This window comes from Sciurus vulgaris, assembly GCF_902686455.1.
Source record: "Sciurus vulgaris genome assembly, chromosome: 3".
In the NCBI taxonomy this organism is placed as follows: Eukaryota; Metazoa; Chordata; class Mammalia; order Rodentia; family Sciuridae; genus Sciurus; species Sciurus vulgaris.
Window position 1 is genome coordinate 118,203,783 of NC_136463.1, and position 16,002 is coordinate 118,219,784.

The window sequence follows — 16,002 nt, forward strand, 5'->3', positions numbered from 1 at the left end:
TGTACAAAATCTTGTGAAAGATGTTACATTTCTTCAAGGACATATGCATGACTAAACTAAACTCTAAACAAAGACGGAGTGCTAAAGGAGGTGTGGTCATTCACTCAAAAAAAAATCATATTAAGAAAACAAATTTTACGTAGTTTGTGATTAGCTTCCATTCTAAACAAAAGTATCCAATAGAAAGCATTCTGTTCATGCACATATGACAAATATATCCAATCCATTTTAGGGTGAGTTGTAATTCCTGTTTCAATTTCAGTTTTAATTAATTTCACATAAATCTTGTTTACTGGTACTTTGACTGAATGTCAACCAAACCTAATCCCCGCGGGACAAATAGGTGCTACCTTTCAGACAGACTTGTGCCACTTTGATAAGAATCTGGAGAGGGATTTAAATTGGTTCACTTAGATGATATCTGTATGAAACTACCAACTGGCCAATTCAGAATGAAGGAGCTCTCCATGTTTCATAGGTTGCATGTGTATATGTAAACACACAAACACACTAACACAAACACACACAGAGCTGTATCCACCTGAAAAAATTTTGTTTTATTTTAGATTTTAAGTCAAGAAGACAAATATAAATTGTATATTCTTCAAGAATTATCTAGTCCTAATTAAAATTTCAACTACTAACAGCTGTCAATCATTCATGGACGGGTTAAAAACAAGCAAAATAAGCTATTGACCCCTGACTTTTAACCGTGTCTTATATTTTGTGGTACCAATTTATATCACTACCCTCTCAGAGGCATCCTCCAATATTCTTCTATGAAAACTAAAGGCCTTTTAAGTGCAAAGAAAGAATCTTCATGGATATTTTTATTCACCTCATTTAAAACCCAATAAATTCCTGATTATAAATCAAGTAGAATATTAAGGCTATATCTTTTATATCTTCCCTAGATTTTGGTTGTTGGCAAGCTACCATTAGAAGGCTTTAGGATTCCTTGTCGTGACTCTCAATCTGATGGATCTGAATTTGCTTTTTAGCAATTTTAATCTACTTGTTTTTCATGGAATGGTTGACAGAAAATCAGAGGAACTGATTTAACAGAGGAACTAAACACAAGGGTCTCTGTTGTAGTCATACTGCAAAACTTCTTTTGCTACTTTTAACATATTGTTTTATCGTCTTTATTATTCTACCTACAATGTACTCTTTACTGTCCAAGCTCTTTGCTGAGATGCAGTGTCTTGAATGTAATTAAGCAAAAGATGTCCACTGTAACTCACTTAATGGCACATTTTGTCATAAGCCAGGTTCAGCAATCAGCACTACATATGCTTTCTTCCACACAAGACTATACAAGATCAACTTGGATTTCAACATGAAGTGGTAAGATAGTATCTAGAACTTTTCAGCTCTGAAGAGTCCCAATTAGAAGGAAACTAGTAAGCTTTCAGTAAAGGTTATGGGTTTATGGGTTTCCTTAGTAAAACTGTGTGTTTCAAAGAATGACAAAGTCTTTGCTTTTTTGTGTTTGTTTTGTTTTGTTTTCTGGTTCCTTTGATGAAGCAATGTGAACAAGTGCTTTTCTCTGGCATCTTTTTTTTGCTTTAAAAACACAAATATGAAACAGAAACCTTGTAAAATACTGTTAACTAATTATAATTCCAACTTTGGATCAAATGGAGTTTCCCTTAGAAAATATCGTAACATTATTTGTTGTAACATTCATTGACAGATTTGAGAAAGAAACTGACCCTTCTTCGAGCCCACAAACCCAACTGGTAAAGCAATTGAACCACTAGAAGACAGGGGTCATTGGGTGTAACTCCAAGCTAAATTGTTTACTGCCCAGTATTTAGTACAAAATAAATTAATAGTGTCAGATACTAAAGAGAACAAAAAAGTGCCAATTTATATGTTAAGCAAAGACATTCACAAACTGCAGAGTCATAGAAAGTTATCACATCAATCGTAGATCAACTAGTTTGCATCTCACATCTTAATCACCATAAGTACCATCAGAATCCCAAGGAAATCTGTTTTTAGTACCTCCAGGGCACAAATTTACTCACTATTTATCAGAGAAAAGACAAAACAGAAAGAAATACCCAAAGTGCTACTGATTTTCCATGCCCAACCAAAGGCTGAATAAACAAATGTCAATCAACCTAATGTTGGCATGAAGTTGATCAGTAAATCTCATTATTCTGTATCCACAAATTGTTTTCTGAGGAGAGATATATGAGAAAAAATTAAATATGTACAGCATAGTGATTTGATGCTATTCGTTTCAGTCCGTAATCAAAGTATGTTAGAGGTTTGTGTTTTGTAGGATTTAAAAACAGCATAATGTTGCTTTAATAAAATAATTTAAGTGCCCTCATATTCAGAGACATAAAATTAGAATGACTATAAGCTTTATTCTCAGGTATACAATTACAAAACCATTTTTCTGGGTTATAATGTCTCTTTAGTAATTACATAAATAATACAGGGATTTCAGTTTTTTAAAATGGATGCACAATTTTAATAGCTCTGTTCTTTAAATATTTTCAGAGGCATCTTTTGATTGTTTTTAAGTAAGATTAACAAAAGATTAACAAAGTGCCAGTCTCCATAGCTTTTATCAATTCCATTTATCAAACATTTATTGAACACCTGTTACAGGCCTTATATGATATACATAAGTTCAGGAGATTTAAAATAAAAATGATTTAGTGTGTTTGTTCTAAGGAATTTACAATTTCCTAAAAGAGAAACATGATTTACTGTAGGAGAAACTAATGATCAAAAAGAGATATTTATAAAGTGCTCAGAGAACATTAAGTGATGTCAGAATTGACCCTGATCAGGGTTACTCTCATGGAGGCCTTTACAGATGACCCAACTTTTTGCCTGAATACCAAAGTCCTGGTAGGATTTCAGCAGGTAAAGAAGGGCTTTCCAGGCAGTGGACGAAGACCAGGTAGAGAAAAGAGGGAATGAGGAAACAACTTTTATGAAGGTACAACTTTTACACTAATTCATGTGTGTGTGTGTGTGTGTGTGTGTGTGTGTGTGTGTGTGTGTTTCAAGGTATTTAAGATCCCTAACTCCAATGCCTAATTTAATCTGATTATCTGCTTTTTATTTAAATCTCTCACTGAGGAAAAGCTTTAGTAAACTAATATTCATCAACTCTCAAGATATTAAAATTGTTGACGCTGTTGTTTGCAACCATTTAGAAAGCATAGTTGAATAGTTACCATCCCCTTTGAAGGACTTAACCAAGTGTTAAAAGGTTGTGGAGCTTCCTTCGTTGTCTCCAAAACAATTTCTTGAGCCTCTTTAAGAGAAACAGAAACGTTTTTTCATCAGTCCAAGGCCACTAGCAAAGTACCAAGTGTTACTCAAACTTACTAGTCCATGATGAAGCAATGGTGAGTTATACAGACCTTCAAGAAACTTTACTAGTCATTGGATCATCTGTCCTTTCAGAAAAAGAAAACTGGTTTAAAGAGACTGAGTGACTTCCCAGGGTAAGAATACAATTGCCTGTTGCCTTCTGCTGACACTTATTCTCATCCTTGTAACTTTCCAAGGCTCTCTTGGCTAGCAATGTCCTCCACTCTACGAGGAATCTAGAAAGGCTGTTGAACTATCTCCAGTATATGTCATTAGTATGCTTGATTCTGAATTAATATCGTATTTTAATGATTTCATCCAGGAAAAAAGTTCTTAAAACACTGAAAAGTTCCAGAGCTCATGAGATCTCCTGGTTAAGAGAAGTGGTTCTCAATTCCAACGTTACTTTAGAATCACCTGAGAACAGAGAAGAAACAGGCCATTCCCCTGCAAACTCGGTTTAACTGATCTAAGGTAGGGTTTAGGGAAAAGGATTTTACTTCACTTTTTTTTTGTTTGGAGTTTTTTGGTTTTGTTTTGTTTTGTTTTGTTTTGTTTTTTTCCTTTCCTTTAAGATAGATAAAAAAATTAATGACTAATTTTGCTCAAATCAAATAAAAAAATACATCCATCTATTTCAAAAATCCGAACCCCTATACAGAAATAAATACATTTCTTTCCAAAAGAAACTCTAAAATCGAATATATCTCAGTCCTTGGTGGATTTCCTTCTGTAACTTCACTTGTGCTCTAAGCAAACTGAGGATGTTGGAGGAAGAAAACAAAATTCTCAGAATAATATGAATCATCTTTAAAGGCATATATATTTTTGCATCTTTTCAATTATGAGGAGAAAAGCAGGGAATAAATAGTTCTTTTCATTTAGATGGTCACAAATCTTGTTACTCAAAGTATGATTTAGAACCTGCCATTTTTAAAAAGGAGATCACCATTTGTTCAGATTATAGTACTGCCTGCTATTTCATGTGTACTAACCCTAACCCTAGTAAGTGATCAATTTTGCACATGATCATATTAGGATTTAATTTGTAAAATCGCTAATATCATTTTTAGCAACAGTCACGTGAAAAACAGTCCTTAGCTTTGCCTCAACAACTTTCCCTAATTTCCTTTCCTTTTAACTCTTTCCCCCATTCTTACAAGTTGCCTTTCACCAGAAAGGCATGCTTGCCCATGACAGCAAAGGCTGCTTGACTTCCCCCTCCTCCACACACTCACTCTAACATCCTCTTAATTAATTCAAACTACCTTCTCATGGTCTAAATATCATATACTGGTAGCTCAAGGGAAATTTGATTTTCCAGATGATCAAGTAACAATCAGCCTTGCAGATAAGTACCAAAAAAAAAAAAAAAAAAAAAAAAAAAAAAAAAAAAAAAAAAAAAAAAAAAAAAGTTCCAGCCCCTCAAAACAGTACACAGGTAGGTGGTAAGATTAGAATCCAAATCCAGTAGTAGGAGGCTAAGACATCAGGGTTCTTGTGAGTATGCAAGTAGAAAAAAAGAGAAAAACTCTTTCTCCCTACCCCTAAGCAAAGTAATCCTGTAGAGCTGGCTACTGAAAATACAGATAATATTTTAAAATATGTATTTAGGTATACATATGCATCACAATTATACATCTGCAACACCTCCCAGATGATAGCTTAGTGGTAGGGTCATTTTAGTAGGATAAATTTCAAGGAAATATTAGATTGTGGCAAAATTACAGATATTTACCCATAATTATAAAAATAATTGTAAACAAAGTGATAGCACATGTTGTACTGTCTTCCTTGGGTATCTCTAAAACTGAACAGTACACCAGTTTCCCTGTGAGGTCCTTTAACTTTGATGCTAAATCTGAATAAAACAAGGGAGAAAGCACAAAACAAAACAAACATCGTGCATTGTATTTGTTCGTTGTAAGGGATTTATTAAAAATGAAAATAATAAAGAACTTTCATATTAGATTTTTCTGAATACTTTATTTAAATGCTAATGATAAACATTTTACACCTTTTTTTTTAAAAAAAAGAGATTCTGCTTATATACAGAATTTTTTCTAAAGATACACTAGCTGAAACTAAACATTTATTTGTACCTATGACCCAACTGTTTTAACATACGTGAATAAATTCATATCAATAATTAGTTGATTGGTACACCCAAAACATATTTTCCAAATTAGGGAAAACTTATTATACTCATATTATGCTTTGAATCCACCCCCCCCCCGGAAAAAATACCCAATATTAGCAATGGCCATATAGGTATATAAAATCCTAAAAGCTGGTGATATCTCCCTCAGTTTGTCAGACAAGGAGTCAGCCATTTACGGTTCCATATCAGCATCCCTCCTCCAATGCTTCTTAATCTTTTGAGTAATGCAAACCTCTTCTTCAAAAGAGCACTATGCACTGACACCACTGGCAAAGGATACTATGCTAGGGGTGGGGGGATATGATCCACATATTTTGTAACTTGGGCCTAAAATTGACTCCAGATTTGTGAGTCAAGGACAGAAAGTCAGTTTTAATACAGATGTGTTTTAAAAAGTAAAAATGGCTATTATTCTTAACAAGTTACATATTGGGTATTATTCTGTAAAAATGAGTCATAAAATATCTTGTTAAGTACTTAAAGTCATGAATATGTTTTACTCTTTTACCTCCGCTTGAATGTAATTTTTCATTTTCCAGGAAAGAATACATTTTCTAACTAACCCCGTTAACCTAATTACTCATAAAGAAATACCAAAAGCGTCCCTGACATCAATACCTTCACAAAGAAATGTATCTGTGCACATGCACAAGAACAAATTCCATTTAGATAATCAAAACTGTAACTTTTATTTTAAAAAAGCCTTAGATCCATGTAATTCCTAGCAGTGAAATTTATCAAAAGGATTTAAAGTTTGCAAACAGTAAGACTGCTCTATCAATACCCTGGATTCTTCACCATACACTTAAATTCAGAAGTATTAACTATTAAACATAAAAGACTAATAGCACTCTGTTTATTTAATAGTATTTGTTTGATCTTAAAATGGGGATTATAATGAAAATGCCTTCAATATTATGGGAACCTTTTTATCCTACTCAGAATAATTATCTTGTAAGATTAAAATCAGTGAATCATACCTAATTAAGATTTACAATTTAGCATCATTGAGGTATATGATCTAAGAGAAAGTGTTTAGTCTTGCTTCAATTTAAAATAGAAAAAGAGAAGCAAACACAGGAGAAATAAAATGGCTATTTTTGCCATAGTAATGGACTATATTGCCACATATTTACCCAGATTCCTGGTTTATTATTTTTTTAAGTTGAACATTGAATATGAAAATACACTAGAGGACAGGAATAAGGAAGCAAAAGGCCTCAACTGAAATTGTCCTAGAGAATATGTAAACAGAATATAGAATATTTTAAAACATAGATTGTGACTACCTATCAAATTATTTCCAAGTTTGCAATGGCTTTAATGCAAAAATTGTGGGGTGAATTTTTAATTAATTGGGAGTGTTATAATAGTTATTTTCCAACTTTGTTTCATTAAAGTACAAATCGAAATCAATTTAGAGAGAAATGCCTTGTTATTACACAGGACAAAGAAAAGGTTTTTCTTCTGAGAAGGTGTCATATATAGTATTTCTTACCATAAAGTCTAACAAGGCATTCAAAATAAGTTCAGTTTTTTTTTTCTTCCTCAAAAATATCTTTAAAGCCCCCACCTCCACCCCAGTCTTGGAATACATAAAAGAATACTTTTCTCCAGCTCTTTGATATTTCCCTTCCTGGCAGAGTCATCTGATGTGAGAACTCTCTTTTGAAAATAAATGGTGCAACTTCAAGTGCACTCAGATCCAGACTTTCTGGACATTCCAGCATATCTCAGTTTGGATTTGAAAAAGCTGCTTGACTTCAAAATTCAGCTTTAAGTATCACAATATGAATCTTGATCTGGTTGAGAAGTACCTTGGGAAACTACAAGGTGTTTTGTATACCCAACAGTACAGAATATGCAAACTGAAGGGAAACAGAAGCCATACCTGGTCAACATAGGTCAAGGGAGAAGGAGGTTATTACAACACGAGTTGAGAAACTGAGTTCATGACTTGAATATCATATGCTGCAAAGTTTGTGTCACTGCATGAGTTACTTTTCATCTTTAACACAGCTGTCACCACATGTTTATATTGCTACAATGCCACTTTCTAATGTCAAAATATCAATACTGATATTACCATAACAAGGTAATTATTTTTGTGTTTGCCCCTCTTTCCTGTCACTCAATGAGTTGTGCTTTTATTTGTTAAAATGGTTAGGATTTTCTATATATTTAGATAATTTAAAATTTTATATCAAAAATACTTATTTCATCTGTGCTTCCACCTTAAGAGGAGGTAGATGTAGTACCTGGCAAGAGCACCTCCCAGGCTCTTATTACAAATTCCAATGGAATAATTCTACAACAATTACTCTTTGCTTGGGGAATAAGAACTTAAGTATGTACCTGTCTGCAAACAATTAAAAACACAAAGTTCCTTTTAAGAATATTTACTTAAAAATTCATGGGATATATCAAAAATAGATCAGGGACAGAGCAGCCTGGGATAAAAGCAAATGATTCAAGGGAAAGGGGGAAATAACCCAATGATCCGTTTTTTTCCCATGAATTCTCTTACCCAACTCCCATTAGTATCTCTTCAGGTGGCACATGGAATAACTGTGGAATGAATAGTAAGTCTTCAAATAGGAAGACCAGTGACTTCCCCAGAGATGGACCAGACCAAAGTTGGCAGCTGGTAAAGGCAGGTCTGGCTCCATGGCCCTGGTCCTGGGCAGGTACACAGGTCCCACTCTCAAATGGACCCTTCATCTAGCTGAATGCTCTGCTGTAGCGGTCTTGAAATTTTTAATAATTTTTGAACAAGGTACCTCAGATTTTAATTTTACATTAGGCCCCAGAAATTATGTAGCTGGTTCTAGTTGAGGGTGACAGCTTTGATTGATGGGAAGAAAAACAAGTCAAAGGAATGGCAAAAAAAGTATACTGCAATATATAGAAACTCATGACTTCACACTGCTTTACTTTTTAAAATTTACTTTGGATGTTATTATTTCCCTGAATAACACTTTCTCACAAACCAATGCATGAATGTAGAGGTCACTCATTCGCAGATGAGTTTACACTCATGTGTATGACATGTAATTGTCAGTTATTTAAAAAGTGCCCAATTGACATAAGGCAAGCAGTTGAGCTGGGAAAAACAAAATGGGTGGAGTAAAATGTAGTTTTGGTTCTTTTGCCAGCAATATATCCACAAGTAGAATAGGACAAATATAAATTATCAGCAGAAATCAAAACTCACTGGAAAGAAACAGAGTAAAGTATTTTCAACATTAAAATTATAAGGAAAAGAAAATATTTTGTAGGTATTTTAAATTTTGTATTATGAAAATTGACCAAATTATGTTAATACTGATGTGCAAATATGTAAAAGCCCAGTGCTGTATACAATTGTAATGCATCAACAAAAAATCTTAAAATAAAATTTGATATTCTGTAGCAAAAATAATCTTTATTGTAAATTATATATTAGTAAATCATATATCCCTAATGACTTTTAATAAAAGCTATTAATTTAATGAAAATGAGAACAAAATTCTAACTAGAAGCAAATTTTCCAATCCTTCCAAAAAAGTTTTCTCAGCACAAAAATATAAATAACCTAAGCTGAGTTATAGGGGAAGAAAAGTTTAACCTTGGGCCCTCATATAATAAATCATGCATTTTACTTTCAAGATGTATCAGTTTAAAAAATGATTGGAAGGAGTGATACTATAAATGGTTTGTGAAAGTCACAGTAGCTAAACTATGAGCAAACATATCCATTTATACATATATTTATCATAAATACATCTGAATTGAAATTCTCCTCTAGATTTCCTGCTTCTGATTTATCCTGAAACAACAGCCTACCATATGCAATGTTAAGCAAAGTGTCAATATTCAAATAACAAGACAACAAGCAGATTTGTTGCATAAAATATGTAAATACCACTAACAGAGCCATATGATATCTCATGTTTTGATGGTTACTGATCACCTATATTTTCTGCCTCCTCAGCCTCAGCTAAGACTGGTCTTCTCAACAGGTGCTGTATGGGGATGTGCTGTCCTGAGGCAGAGCTGAACAGGCACCTGTGGTGTTTCCCTAATGAAACAGTACACCCACCTGCTTTTGATTTGTTTCAAACTTACCAATGCAACATATTTTGACCATATTTTTGCCTATTCCTTATTTCTACCATCTGCTTTTTTTTTTAGTAAGCAGTCCTCAAATATAATTTTCATTTAAATGATAACATCAAAAATATCAAATGGATCAGTAATCAATAATCATATCAAAGCAGCTATACTTGAATTTTCTACCAGAAATGGAAAAGTTAACAATAAAAATTCAAGATCAGAAAAGTTAATAATAAAAATTCAAGATCAGAAAAAAGAAAAAGTAACAAGATAAAATGGAAAATATTGGGTGTTCAAATGACGATTGTCTTGTAGTCTTTCAAAAAAAAAAGTCTCTCATTAAAAAACAAACAAAAATGACAACTTGGGTATCATCCTTGTATGTGTACTGGTTAATATTAGTTGAACTTGCTTTCAAGTGATACCAGAAAATAATTTCCAAGTTCAAGTGATTAATAAAACATTAGCTTTTGTATATCTCAAAAGAAAGAGACAATTACATTAATTTTTTTTTAATTGAGGAGGGAAATTACATCATTTTCTGTATGATGTACTTATTCTAATTTATCAACGATTCAAAGAAAAGTAGATATGCTGATTAATCAAGTCTTATCCATCAGTAACGTAGTCAATATCTCCGCAAAATGTCTGCAGAACAATTTCCCCCAATCAAAAATTTATAATCAATTTAAATTCCTGGTAATTAAATTTATGAGCTTGACAACAATGAATGTGGTACTTTATAAAAGTAGCATATGAAATTTGTGCTCAAGAATATATTGATCAAAGGTAAAACAGCAAACATTTCTATTAAACTAAGGTTCTTAGAACAAATTAGAAAGTTTGAAACATAAAAGCCTGCAATTGTTTCAAATACACATAATAATTCTGCTGATTTGGACTATTAAAACTGATTACTTAATTAGGCAAACATTCTAGGCTTGTGAGCACTCACACAGACAAAAACAGGGAAGCCTGGGCATGGCCGGTCTTCACCTGAGATGAGAATTCTGAAAAATGCTGTAGAGACTCAAACTTTTTGGATCTGCCTCTATGCAAAACCTAAGCAAGGAATTAAATTCTAAAAAGTGGCAACCTGAAGTTCAGGGAAAAAAGAGAATTCACCTCTAATAAAATTATTCATTTATCTTTTCAGTTGGCTTATATTTTAAACTACTTTAGAAATGGCAAGTAATAATATAGCTGGTCTCTATGGATTCTTGGAAATACTAATTCTTTTCTCCCCTTTGGTCATACTCTTGTATTATCTAAAAGTAATTAATGAAATTTCTGCTCTCTTGTATCAGAAGTACCTGCCTACAAAATGATTTCCAAAATTCTTAGCATGAATGAAAACAACCAAAAAGATTTTCTATTTAGGGGGAAAAAAATAGCATTGAAACTCAGATGCAGCAATCTTAAATATAATTAAAGAAAAAAAATCCTGTTTACACTCAGAAGATATCATATACAGTTTTAAGAATCTCACAGATTTGGTATAGTCAGGAGAAAAAAATATTTTTTCAGAAAATAGATATTTCTTTAAATAACTGCAAGGAGACCCTATAAACTATCTTTTTAGGAGAAAAGCAAAGCAAGTCAAGTCACATGCATAGCTTCCAAACACAAGTCTTACCCTCTTCCAGGAAAACAACAATGAGATTTTATTACCCTACTATGATTCTTTCATTTCAGACATGATTAATTAGCAAGTATTACAATCCTCAAAACTCCCACCACACTCCTCTGCTTATTTAATAGTCTTATATGAAAAAACAAGTAGCCACCAGCAGTATAAGACAAGTATCCAAAAACTATTTCAAAGAAAGAATACTACTTTCATATCTTCACCTCCAAGAATAAGCAGGCTGCTCTTAACTGCTTTCACAAAATGTTATTCTTTAAACTTGGTCATTTTCTTAACAATACCTTTTGAATTTTGAATAATAGATGTAACATATTCAGTATTCAAGAATATATGACATGTTTAATCTGATACCTCTATTTTCAGGCTGAAATTCCAAAGAACTTGTAGTCCATGCAGCTTATACTGATAACCATTCACATGCACAATTAATAAACAATAGAAATGCTGTATACAATCATATTTGGGGACACAGTTTCCATAGGAAAAATGTTTCTTTCCCAATAAAAGCAAATTTGTCACAAAATGAAGATAGGAAACAAATAAAAAATAAAAGAGGGAAGGAAGAGAGAACTCTAAAATTTAAATGAATGAAAAACTCTGACACTCTTTATATTCTTCCAAATACTCTTTCAAAATAATTTTCCTTTTGAACAATCTGTTTCCAAAATGTCCATATTAACCAAAAAGCCAGACTTAACTGAATGTATTACAAATGTATATTTTAACAATCATCAGTTTATGAAGCCTGGGATTTCCCCTTCAGCCTTTCAACTATGATGGCTTGAAAACTTCACACACAGTACAATACTAATAAATAGATCTTGTTGGTTCCAGGAAACACTTTTTTAAAAAAAAATCTATACTGGTCAAAATATCCTTGCCTTTTTTTTTTTTTTTCTGTTGTATTAAATTTAGGATCAAAAACATCAAAGCAGCTTCCACCTCGGACCTAACTTTTAGAGGATCAATGTGACAAGGCAGTCCCTGATAGATGTTTCTCTTGATAAACGACTTGTTCAAAAGAGACATTGTAGCTTTCATTTCCTGACCACAACACACTTTTAATTTGCAACAGCAGAGCTGCCAGAGTGTGAGCGCTTGCCCACTTTCTAGCCTTTTAGGTTTGTAGCTGTTTCCTTTAGGCCACACATTGGAGACAAACAAAATCTAAAAATAATCAGAGTAATAGAATTAGAAAACAGGAGTCACAAATACCACTTTCTACATATACACAAGTATCTCCTGTGTATATACATATCTTTGTGTGTATATATACATATACTTATCCCCCCAAAAAATTCTAGCGTGTGATAGCAACACTCCTCCTTATGAACATCATTTGCACATCAGACATTTAAACACACAGAGAAATAAATTATGTGACTATTATTTAATAGTAAGTAGAGGACTTGGGGGGAGCAATTTACACACTTAAATCTGCAGTTAAATGTCATGAATTATATGATTGCCTATTTCAGCATGTTTTTTTATATATTATTGCAATGATTATTATTACTACTACTCAGAAATCACATTTAAGTATCAATACGGTGAACAGTCAAACCATCCAATTTCTGCTCTCAGCACATTGTCCGAGCTCCGATTTAAAATTTATAAATGTAATATCCTCCTCATCACAGGCAGCAGCCCAATCTGCTCTGAATATATATTACAGCTTTAACATCACAGAGGGAAATCGCCCATCTGGCAATCCCATTCGCTCCAACAGCTCCGGGGGAAAAAAACCTGTGCTCTCTCCTCCTTAAAACATTTCTTAGGGCAAATTATGTGCATCTAAAATAAACAGTCTTCTTATTGATCGCTTCAAAGTCAACAAGTTCCAAATGCAAAATTCAATCAAATCCTTTCTATCGTGTAAGAGCGGTGTGTGTTCAGCCCTATAGTCATCAGAGTCCAACCAGAAGTGCATGTCGCGCAACGGGTCTTGAAGTCCCTTTCCTCGTATTCACATTTGTGTTCTGAGAGAGCAGTGACCACAGCCACACTACAGATGCCTGGCAGCTTTGCCCCCCTGTTATTTCTTTCTCTCACATTCTCTCCTTCTTTCTCTCTTTTCAGGAGAAATTCATGGTGGTGGAATAAATGTAACAGCAACAACACCAACAAAAAAGAAAAACAGCTTAAAGTGGACATATCCTTTGATTATGCAAAACACTTTAACATCTTTTTGTTGTTGTTGTTCCCTCTTAGTCTTAATTGAATATCACACAGTGTACACACAGCACGGCCACAAGAGCCATTGAAAACCCCCTCTCACTCCATTTAACTGACTTTTTTTTTTTTTTTTGCAAAGAAAGAGGAAAGAGCGATTTCAAATGAAGTCAATTTCAGTGCCTGATTATTTAATTCTGTCACAGGTTAAAAGTAAAAAGCGCTGACAGGCAGACAAGTGAATGGCAAGGAAAAAAATTACCACTGTTCCTTGTAATAAGGACTTTGACCAGTCAAAATATATAGTTTGTTTTTATGTAAAAGATATACCTTCATTCACTCACCCCCCAAAAAAACTACACAGAGGAACCGATCACTCCACAAAGTGCAATCATGAAGAGAGCAGATAGCCAAATTGCATTGATAGGTTGAGAAAGAAAAAGAAAATTTCACCCAGTTCTGTGTGTGTACATATATATACTTTCTTTACTTAGAAATCTTTCTCCACACTCCCGCCCTCTCCCCTCTGCCCCCCACCTCCTCAAAAAAGAAAAAAAAAAAGAAAACCCACACTGAGTTTAACTAATTTACATACCATTTGACTTCAGCCGTTATGCAGTGCATTACTAGTAACATGCAACTTCAGGATTACAGCTAAACCCAATAAAAGTGGACTCAAGTAATATGTTAATCAAAACTAAAATACATAAACAAGTAATAACAAATGCAAAAAGCATGGTGACAGATTAAAATAAACGTACATTTTTTAAATAAAAAAGAATTAGGTATCATGAGCATCTGCTTCTCAAGCAGTCTTCAATGGTTTTATCATGCTATTTCATTTGTCTTTCCTATTTAGATGCAAAGGAAGTAAATTCCAAAACTGACATACCATAAACACTGGTGCTACTGATCATTTCTTGCTGGCAGCACAAAAAGCTGAATTGGATTTCTCACAAGCAGGAATTCCAAAGGTTGCTTTTCATTAAAGCCACTTTTCCTCTCAGCTATCAAATGTCACTGCCTTGAAACGTGGGCCCTTTCGTCAGGTATTCATTTAACCTACATGCATATAATTAAGGGGGAAAGCAACATCAACAAAAAGGGGATCTCAGATCACAGGAGAAGAAAGAAAGGAAAAAAAGCACATGACCAGGAATGCAAGTCCATGTCAATTTCACTCACTCCCATTGAAACTAACAAGAGCTCCGGGGAGGACGGTAATAGGATCAGTGGATTGTATATACCATTAAATTATACATCTTTCTCTCCCATTCCTTGCCAACAATACGCCCACCACGCTGTACCCCCTCCAAATGATGTGCTTACATTTTTCTGCAACCGATCTTCTGACATTTTTCTGGTTCCCCCAGCCATGAGATTGTAATTTAACCTCAACTTTTCGTGTGTGTGCAAGATTCTTATTTACACTTCTTATTTACTTAGAAGTTAGTTCCCGAAGAAAGTCTAGCCCCACCCTATGGCTCCGCTTTCTTATTTATTTTATTTTTGAAGTAAAAACATAGTAATAAGTAAGCCCAATATAGCGAAAAACGAGATTCTTTCAATCGCGAACTCTTAATCCCATACTATTGTTACAATGATTAAGCAGCTAAAATATGCATTATAATGTTTCAGGACTACTTTGTACAGAGAAATTAGACAGCAGGTTGGCGTACAGAATAGAAACGAATGCAAATTAAATTTAATGTTTACGGCACAACTCGAAGATCTCTTTTTATTACAGGTCTTGGATCTATTTATAGTCTTTAAAAATAAAACAAAAACAAAAACAAATTTAAACAGATGGTAGAAAACTACGAAGCTCCTCTTACCTGAACGCGCGGAGCAAGAACCCGATAGGTTAGCGTAGCATCGATCCGATGTGTTTGCTGATGAATGGAAGCTAGGGTTAAGTGAAGGTGCCTATGATTTGAAATCATTCCAAGTTTTTGAAGGGAAGACGGACTGCAGCCTCTGCCATGTTGGAATTTCAAACCCAAAACAGCTGCTTGGAAGGAGCCAGCATGCCAGAGGCTGAGCGCAGGCGCAGAGCGCCGCCGAGCCAAATTCAAATCACTTTCACACTAAGAGCCAAAGATCAGTTTTCAAAGGAGAGAGGGAGAAAGAGACCGAGGCTGCCGTGAGGGAGAGAAGACGGGAGGCAGTGGCGAGAGGCGGGCAGTGGAGAGAGACGGGCAGCGGGAGGACCGAGAGGGAGAGGGAGAGGCGCACGGAGCCCGCGGAGCTGGAGGGGGAGAAAGGGAGGCGGGAGGCGAGCTGGCGAGCGAGCTAGAGACGCGCCAGAGATTCATGGGCAGGGAGGGCTCTATGGCCGCGCCGCGCCGGCCGGCCGGCCGCTCGGGTCATGTTACACGGCCGGGGCCGCGGCGGCCGCCCAGCCTCGCCGACGCGCTCACGCTGCCCGGAGGGGGCCCCGAGGTCATGATTACGCGCGCTGGGACTCGGAGCTCTCCCTGCCCGCACTCTCGGGAAGCCCAGCCTGGGGACAGGGGAGCGACGCCTTAAGGGGAAGGGGCCTTTCTCTCCCACGCGTGACCGGCCAGCCCTTGCGCTCACG

The 16,002-nt window shown here is 35.0% G+C and overlaps 1 protein-coding gene across 4 annotated transcripts in view; it reads right to left on the reverse strand.

Moving 5' to 3' along the window:
• Positions 1-15,569, reverse strand: part of FIGN (fidgetin, microtubule severing factor) — a 124,919-nt gene extending 109,350 nt beyond the window's left edge. Inside the window, exons 1-2 of one of the 4 annotated variants that reach the window (XM_079134812.1) lie at positions 15,257-15,569; positions 14,314-14,483 (exon numbers count right to left, since the gene is read on the reverse strand). In XM_079134812.1, the coding sequence (XP_078990938.1) occupies positions 14,314-14,338 (25 nt within the window). In that variant the 5' untranslated portion in view covers positions 14,339-14,483; positions 15,257-15,569. The other 3 variants (XM_079134813.1, XM_079134814.1, XM_079134815.1) reach the window with 3 other exon arrangements.
• Between the last annotated feature and the right edge of the window lie 433 nt (positions 15,570-16,002).